At 40.3% G+C, this 10,000-nt stretch overlaps 1 protein-coding gene across 1 annotated transcript in view; it reads left to right on the forward strand.

Annotated features, from left to right (window-relative positions):
• Positions 1-380: 380 nt before the first annotated feature.
• The window catches only part of LOC125036649 (breast cancer metastasis-suppressor 1-like protein), a 35,194-nt gene continuing 25,574 nt past the window's right edge, over positions 381-10,000 (forward strand). The window contains exon 1 of the mRNA XM_047629432.1: positions 381-800. Coding sequence (XP_047485388.1) covers positions 656-800 — 145 coding nt within the window. The 5' untranslated portion in view covers positions 381-655. The remainder of the gene's footprint in view (positions 801-10,000) is intronic.

Here is a 10,000-nt window from a genome sequence, read left to right on the forward strand (position 1 = left end):
AAAAGCTATCCCTTTCAAACGCTCTCCTGCCACAAAAAAAAAAAAAAAAAAAAAAAAAAAAAAAAAAAAAAAAAAAAAAAAAAAAAAAAAAATCTACATCTTTTGCAATTTTACTTTTAGGGAAATTTGAGAATAAAAGGAAGATGTCTAAGATAGTTGCATATAAAAGTTGCCTTAGATGTATACTGTGTGTATGGTTATATACTGTAACTTTATATACATACACATATAATACGTTTAATATATGTGTATTACATATATATGTATATATATGTATATATATATATATATATATATATATATATATTCAGGTTTATATATCCAGTCCACCACACAATCGTCTGCAAATATGACGTAACCAAAACTAAAATTCGGAACAGAACCAAGCGGCAAGTTTTGTTTGTTTACAGTTCGGTCGCAGACCAGTCCAAGGGAAGCGCAAGGCTTAATCTCTCATTAATTTATGGGCCGAAAGAGCACTTAGTTGATGAGTATTTTTTTTTTTTTACACTAACAGGATTGCACTATGTAAAAAGAAATGATATAGTTGCTACACAAAATACAATGCGGCTTGCGAATCGTGCTGGAAGGACCGGTGCCTGTTAGTGTTTCAGTATAAACCTACAGTAACGTATATGTGTTGCATACAGAAGACATGCCTGGTGTGAAGAGAGTACGAGAAAGTGAAAGAGACGATCATGAAAGTGAAAATGAAGAAGGAGATCAAGAATCTGAAAGTGACGGGAGTTCCCTAGACGAGTCGATTTCCTCGGACGGATCAGAGTCGGACGATTCCTCAGGTAGGCTGCTGCGGGAGGAGGGGCGCGAGCACATGCACTGGCTAAACCCCCATTGCTCATGCCAACAACCTTGAAGACTCTTTGCGAATTCGCAAACTTTGCCTTAGGAATGTACAGTTGCGGAATTATATTTCAGTTTACTTGCTGGCTCCCACTTTTGTACATCTGGTGGCCACTTATATATAAACATAGATTAGGTAGTATTTTTATGAATGAGGCAAAACACCTAGGTTGTTTGTAAGAAAGGGTGTAATTGGTGGAACATAAATGACTGACAACTGTATTAGTATCTATTTTTGGAAACTATGTAAACCATGTCATACTTTGTTTTCTTAAAACAAGCGATAACAAAACATGTAGTACTAGCGGACAATATGTAGTATGAAGCAGTGGCAGAGTTGGATGATAAAACTTATATGAAATGATAGAACAATACAGACCAAGACCAAGTACTTCTATGGCAATATGTATGCAAATGCTTCCCAAGGGTGCTATACGTAAAAGAACAGAGAAGATCAGCCAATTTTGGCTAAGTCTTCCATGTTGTTTACATTGCGAGGTGAATTTTAGACTGACCACGTAATTCATTACTGCAATATATCAAGTAGTTTATGTATTACTGTGTGCTTGCCAGAAGGATAATTTGGTAATTATCAGTGTCTGCTTTTCCAGATTTAAGCCTTTAATCTGTCCTTTTAATATTATTATACTTCCTTCTAAGATTTGTTTATACAGTTCTGTACAGTAATCTAATGTGCATGTGCATTTTCATGACTGGGTCTTTTGACAGCACCAGGAGTCTCCATTCCTTGAGGAGCGCTGGTAGAAAGTGTTTTGTTTTTCAGTGTTACATCATTTCTGGATTATTCTAAAGACTATACAGTGGCAATGAATAAGAAGTATATATTAGTAAGCATCCTAGTTTGATTTCTGAGCTCATTAATTGTTCCAAATGTCGAAAAGGGCAATTCAGAATTCCGACATTCGACGGAATGTAAAACAGATTGATGTTCTCTCTGTATAAAGATAGGTGGTTTTGTATGACTCAGCAATTACAATCATTTATTATATCAATAGAGTATATAGTGTAAATGAAATGCCACCTGGGAGTCCAGGGCACTTAGCCCCCTGGCTAGGCGCATATACTACCATGGGGGTACATGGGCCATAGTCCCCTGGCTAGGGAATATATACCACGGTGTTAGGTTAGGTTGGATGTTGGATTAAGATGTTTTGTCTAATGACCACAGGGGTCCAGGGGATGGAGCCCCCTGGCTAGGGGCACGCAAGGTGCTTTTGGTGGCGTTATGGTAGTAGATTTTATGAAATTTGGCGCATCAGCCCATGGGCTTTCAAAGATGGTGGCTGTGTCCGTAGAGTTTGGTGATGCAATTTTCATAATTTTTCATTGTGTTTTTATGCTTTTTTGTTCTGTATTCATTCTGTTTCTGCCTGTTTTACCCCATGATTTCCCTGATATACTATATGCCCTCCCCTGCTATCGAGGCTATCAAATCAAGATTCTCAATGAAGATGGTAATCATATCTCATCATCGATTCATTTGCACTTAGAACAACACTTAAAATCATTGAAAGCAGTTGATTTCATTCAGAAAAATATCAAAACTGTTGTTAAAGTAACCCACTACCCTCTTCTACATATTGACTTTGCTTTGGGATATTGTTCAAATGCGATTTACTGGCATTGCTTGTTTATCGAAATGGTAACACCTATGGAGGTGAGGTGACATTTCATCCTTCTTTCAGCACAGCAAATATCAATTATAGCTGCATATTTCTTGAAACCTGAAAATGCTAAATGCTTAAAAAATCTATTTATGGCAGCTGCATCGGAAAATTTCCTCAGATTTACTGATACCTTTCTAAATGGTTTTAGTAGCTGCACCATCTAGCAACGGCTAATCAAACTAATGGAGGGACTGTTTTTTCGCCTGAACCAAACCAAAAAAATACTGATTCAATTAATAAAAAGCATGCTACATAATACTTTTCAGTATATACCATTAGCTGAAGGCAAAATTGCAGTAGGGTTACCATGAATATGTAGATATTTTCACTGTGTGTGTGTGTTTGTTTATAGAAATACAAAGTCAATATTTGGTGATGAGAAGCTAAAAGGTATGTTCAATTATTTTTGCTTATTCGAATGCTTTTTATCTTGGGCTAAAATCTGACCATAATTTTCTCTATTATTATTCCATAAGCCGTGGCATTTCTCTGAGGAGTTGCATTCGATCAGCTGAGTGAGAAAATACATGTTTGCTTGTTTCAACTCAAGCAACTACTAGCTGGGTGGTTCCAAAAAGGGGGAAAAACAAGTCTAAAAACTTACTCCCAATACACGTACTCTATTACATCTGACATATTGAAAGAAAAATCTTGTTCATTCTGATAATGTAGGTATCTCACTCTCTACTTTTATCTGATACATATGCAGTTTCCCTTGTATTTGTCAGTGCATGTCAAAGCTCTGATACATAATCTCAATATATTTACGATAGAAATACTTATTTCCCAATGTGTGAAAAGTCATGCTTATTCACCTGGAACTTTGGTACTTTGAAGAAAGGGGAAGCATCTTGAAAACAAAAAAAAAAAAAAAAATCGTACATTTGATAATCTTTATGATAATGAATCTTCATAAATTCCTGAATATTCATATTTTGGCTAATCCAAATATATCCTGAACAAGAAAGAAAATATGTCCAGTGGAATATAACGTCATAATGACATATGGGAAGTCCAAGGTGAAAACAAGGGTGCCAAGCTGATACTTTTTTCAAGGTGGACACAAGGCAATCCGAAATTGCAAATAGAGGATGAGGGGAAATAAATTCTCTTCCAGTGAAGTAACCAGAGAGCTGGGTATCTCCTGCTCGATGGGATACAGGTGAATAAGGTGGGAGGAGGAGGGCACCCTCAACGACTGCCCTCGTTCCAGATGCCCCTTCACCAAGGCAGCTAAAATTCATATAAAGATCGGTTATTGTTACCGAGAGCGACACCCACTGGACCCCCTAGTAATATACAAGCCTCGTGGCTTTAAGAAATTACGATCTATATATACCCTAGCCAATGTGCTCTGCCCTCTGGACCCCAGGGTTAATATACCTTTATATTTTTCAATATTTGGGGCACTTGTTGGGCTTAAATATCAGGCTGAGAGAGATACTAATATCTATTTGTTCTATATATCCACTATACGGCTTTAAAAATGACCCGGAATCGACGCAACACACTTAAAATGTAACACCTCTCACCGGTGTTTCGGAACTAATGGCGTCTGACAATGTGTCAAATCTCCCGGTGGAAAAACGTGCATGCGCATAGGGTTATTGTGCAAAATAGTGTAAATAATTACCAAAATACATAAAAGAAGTATGATAAAAGTATAAGGATAAGTCCGATATGCGAAGCTGAGCTTCGCCCGGGCTATGCCAATGAGGGAAGCCCGGCCTGTGTCGACTAATGCCGACTCGCTAACGTGTGTCAGCTGGTGCTGACTCGTCTTAGTCCTTACCCGCCGTGGTGCCCAGTCACAGCAGTAACCTCCAGGCGACAATTGCAACTTCTCGTGCCTGGGCGGGGCGCGAACCGCCGACCCCTCGGATGAGAGGCCGACACGTTACCACTGTACTAGCCAGGAGGCTTGATAAAAGTAAAACAATTCATTAAATACATGAATTCGGAAAAACAGACTCTGGTAATTACAAAATAATTGTTTTCACAAGCGCGTAGTAATACATGGACTACTTCATAGATCGCAATAATGAGTTACGCGTCACATTTGTTTTGGTCCTGGCAAGGTAAACATGGATGGGGACTATTTTTGTCATTTCCCGGGAAATATGAAGCCGCTGCAGATTTAGTTGTATTGATTCCTACTCTATTTACTATGCTCTACAAGATGGCAATGTCCATTTTGCTCTACCTCCGTGCGTTGCTCTCAGTAACTTTAACCTAAAGACCTACAGCTCCTACAAAACAACTACATGCAGATGGGCTTCATCACAAAATGTTATCAAAGAGGGGTTGAACAATAGACATTGCCAACATCACCTCCAGTTCGCCCAGCAGTATGTGGAGAGAGCATCCATTGCTGGATGAAAAATAACAGGTGTAAATATCATTATCATTTTTTTAATTTGCTCATAGACATAGTTCAAAATTTGATAATGATATATGTTCATTTGTCATAATTTATGTTCTGATTAACAATTATTATTTGCTTTTTACATGTGACAAACAGCATATCTATGAAAGGGCAAGGAGTGGCCACATGACCAATAATAAGTATAGTAGATTTTCATGCATTGTGTTAGAGAACTCTCCGAAAAAGAAGGGATATTGTTTAGACAAATATTTTGAAATTGTTAAAAGTAATATTTCTCCTATTAGCACGTTGCTATTCTTTGGCCCTTCCCAGAAAGAAAAACATTCGTGCAGGATAACTGCCCAATACACACATCAAGGGCAGTTACAAAATGGTTCGAAGACCAAAAACCACATGGAAGTTCTTCTTCAGCAAAGCAAGGCATGTGGCTCAGACCTGATGAAAAATGTTTGGGTGAATATTGTCAATGTTTGGAAAACCGCTAATGAAAGAACCTCCCAATAGTTAACAGATCATTCAAAAAGGAATGGAAAGTGTTACGAAGGAAACCAGGACCTCACATAAGCATGTCATCTCTGTCCTGGAGATTAGACCACAAATTCTAAAAATTTCCCTTATTGTTATTTGTTTGCACAGGAAAGGAATCAGGAAGAGGTGAGGGAGGGGGAGGGAATCAGTGCTAGATGGGGGAGGGGGAGGAAATCCGTGCTAGATGGGGGAGGGGGAGGAAATCCGTGCTAGATGGGGGAGGGGGAGGAAATCCGTGCTAGATGGGGGAGGGGGAGGAAATCCGTGCTAGTTGGGGGAGGGGGAGGAAATCCGTGCTAGATGGGGGAGGGGGAGGAAATCCGTGCTAGATGGGGGAGGGGGAGGAAATCCGTGCTAGATGGGGGAGGGGGAGGAAATCAGTGCTAGATAGGGGAGGGGGAGGGAATCAGTGCTAGATGAGGTAGGAGGAGGGAATCAGCGCTAGATGGGGGAGGGGGAGGGAATCAGTGCTAAGAATAGAAAAAATATATACATACATACGTACATACATACATATATGCATACATACATATAAGCACATATACTTATTTATGTATATGTATATATTTACATTTTTTTTTTTTTTTTGGTGTTAACTATATATTATCATATTTTGCATAAAAAGGGATTCAAAATGTGTATCAGCTATAAAACCAGTGATTCTAAATAAAATGTTTAACAACTTATGTTCCTCAGTAGCCCTACTACGGTTGTGTGTTCAGTTGCTCTAAAATGATAATGGCATATTTGCTGTTTATTGAAACAGTGTTTGGATCTGATGAAAAGAAAACAAGTCATTTTATCAATTCAAAAGCAAATGTAGATGATATATGAAAACAAGTATGCCATTTTTATTTACACCTACACATATACTGTAAACAGATGTGCATAGACAAACAAAAAGGAAATAAAGATTTAATTAATGACAAAAGTATAGTAGAAGATGATCTGCCCATTTTATCAGAATGAACAATTTTTTTTTTTCTTCTTTCTTTTTCTTTTTCAAAATATTAGATATTGTACAGCAAATACATTGGTAGTCCCCCCCAATCCTTTGCCCGTTGTTGTCGTGGGGGGCTTAGGAGACGAAGACTGAGACCCAATGATGGGGAACTCCTCAACCTTGGGACTCAGCCATCGACTCAACTAATTTTGCATGGCCTTTTTTCCCACTCATACTTTTCGTTTCAGTTTCTTCATCAATCCCTTCTACTATCCACCTCCTAAGGTGTGAGAGCCGTGCTGAAAGGATGAAAGGCTGACTTTATGTCAGTCCTGAACGGCCTGAGGGAACCATGGGCACGGTATTCCCCTGCCATACCTGGCCCTTACCTCTCAAGGGGACCCTGAGGGGTGGGCTATTTTTTTCCCCCCAACATACTCCAGGCTTATCATGGCCAATAATGAAGACATAACCCCAATCTTAGGGGCAATGAGGCTTGCCCCTTTATCAAATGGCCCCAATCCCAGCTTTCCTTTGACCACGGCTCCAAACACTGCAACAACTCCCCCATCATCAATGCATACTAGTACAGTATCAACCCTAATCAACAACCAACCCCCAGGAGACATTTCTACTCTCCCAACATGCTCATCTTCAACACCTTTACTCCCACAACCTTCTTCATCAACCATCCCATCTCCCCTTATTACTACCTTACAACCGTATTGCCCACCTCCCCGTAACATTAGCCCCCTCAACACTACTCCCTCCTCCACACGTCCCCGCACTTCTACTACCCCCACCTCTACAAGAATCCTAAATACTCTATATAACCCAGCCAAATGGGACCGATTTTTCGAGATCCCTCCCACAGCTCCCTTTTCTCAAAACACCCTCCTCTTCCAACAATGCCTCCAAAAACAAGTAGGCAAAGTCTCTTTCCGTAGCTGACGCGACCACTCCCGTCTCGTCACAGTAACAACTGAAAACCAAGCTATAGCATTAACAAAACTAACTGATCTATGTGGTAATCCCATCCCTACAGAACCTCATCCAACCCACAATACTTGCACTGGAACTGTCTCTATCTCCCCAACAGATAACCCAATCCATGACAAAGAATGGTCAGATTGTGGAGAGGACTTACTCGCTTGTCTCACAGACTATGATGCAACATATGTACAATGCTACTCCATTCCTCCCAGAGGAAATCGTAAGAAATCCATCAACATTGCCAAAATTACTTTCCGTAGACATGACCTTCCCTTAAATGTTTACATAGGTGGGGAATCCCTACCTGTCCGACCATACCAACCTCCTCCTCATCAGTGCCAAAATTGTTGGCATTTAGGACATCCTGCCAAACATTGCCGTTCCACAGCCAGATGCCCGCTATGTGCCCAACCTGGCCATACTCGATCAAATTGCTCTGCACAATCACGCACATGTGCAAACTGTGGCAGTCCCCATAATGTATTTTATAGAGGCTGCCCCACCTACAAATTTGAGTCTGAGTTAGCAACTCTCAGATTAAGACTTGGACTCACTCTACGTGAAGCCAGACAGGAAGCACGTCGACAAGGCTTTTCTCTTACCCCCTACTCCAGTAATGTCGCTCACTCTGCCAATCCCCCTACCTCCCAAGCTCCTACACCCTCTCCTAAACCCAACCCCCCTCCATCTAACTTCCCCTCTTCTACCTACTACCTTCCCCAGTCAAATTCTTTTGCCATCCTAAACCCAGACACTCCAATCTCTACCCAATCAAATTCTTTTGCTATCCTAAATCCAGACACCCCAATCTCTACTACAGCCCCAACACCTTCCCCTCTCCCTTCCCACACTACCCGCAGCAGACAGAATAAACGTTCCACCCCCTCTTCCCCTACCTCACAATCACCTCCACCTTCCTTTGTCCCTATTTTTCAGACACGAGACTTCTCTTCCCTCCCTCACAAGAAAACCTTTATCTCATAAAACTCCCCAACCAACTCCACTACAGAAACTCTTGAAGATATCTAGAACTACATAATCGAGTCCCAAACTAATACTCATCCACCTTCAAATTCTACAACTCCCGCTCCCTCCACACTCAAAGTGACTGCCGATATCCATCCTCCTCCTACTCATATTCTCCCTACACCCAATCTTCCTACCCCATCCTAACAAAACCTATTCCCCCTGACTCCAGCCCCACCTATATTCACCCTCCCACTATCCCCTCTATCCCTTCCACTCCCTCCTGGATACACACGTGAAACCCTCATGTCACAAGTACCCTCTTCCCCAGACCCTCTACCTCCCGACACCCCTCCTGATACAACACCACCTCCCCAACCTCATTCTTTATCGCACCCTCTAGAACCTTCCCCTTCAAATTCTCCAACACGCACTGCAATCTTTGCCAGTAAATCAACGAAAGTATAACTATCCATCATTGGAACATTCGCGGTTTCCGAATGTTCCTCTTTCAGTCCCACATATTCTATTGTCATGCCCACGTCCTCCCTACATAGACATCCCAACTTATCAGACATCCTTACAGAATCTCACACTTTCTGCTTTGACAACCTGTTTTCCTTCCTCAAACGCATATATATCCTTCACTTGATCTAACCCCTTTACATTACCTCATCCGACCCTAACCCATTCACTCACCAATTCCTTAACCCAGCTTTAACAACTTATCACTAACCCAACCATCCTTCACAAACATTAACTCTAGTGCTATATGACCTTAGATGTCTAGCACATTTATTTTGCTTTTAACCATTAACCATTAACCATTACATTGGTAGTAAGTTTTCAGACTTTTGATATTCATATTCTTTGGAACCACCAAGCTATTAGCTCCTCGAGTTGAAACAAGTAAACATTTATTTTCTCACTAGGCTTTAGAGTGTGGATGCGACTCCTCAGAGAAATAACATAACTTATGGAATACTGATAGTGAAAACTATTTAGATTTTAGCATAAGAAACAAAAATTATACTTAATGTTTCGGTCCACATTACCAAGTATTGATTTTGTAATTCCATAGATGCTACACACACACACACACACACACACACACACACACACACACACACACACACACACACACACACACACACACACACACACACACGATTTCATGTTTCAAGAAATGTGCAGCTATAATTGAAAGGAGGAAATATTGCCTCACCTCCATGGTTTTGGTGTTACCAACACCATGGAGGTGAGGTAGTATTTCCAGGAAATCAAATTTTTAAAATGTCCCACAACAAAATCAGCTAATACTACATGTTTTGTTATCATATGTTTGAAGAAAACAAACGATGAAATGGTTTACATAGTTTAAAAAAAATAGATACAAATACACTTGTTGGGCTTTCATATTCTACCACTCACACTCCTTGTTACAAACAGCCTAGGTTTTTACCTCATTCTATGTTTATGTTGTTTACATTGGTGATATTGCCAGATGGACAAAAGTGGGACCCAGCAAGTGTACTGAAATGTAATTCTACAACTGTACATCCTTCTTAACCCAGGTTTTTCCTGGGTATATCTCTCATCACTTTCCGCATGCACTTGAAGTTTGCTGAAGTAGCC

This window comes from Penaeus chinensis, chromosome 21, assembly GCF_019202785.1.
Source record: "Penaeus chinensis breed Huanghai No. 1 chromosome 21, ASM1920278v2, whole genome shotgun sequence".
Lineage (NCBI taxonomy): Eukaryota > Metazoa > Arthropoda > Malacostraca > Decapoda > Penaeidae > Penaeus > Penaeus chinensis.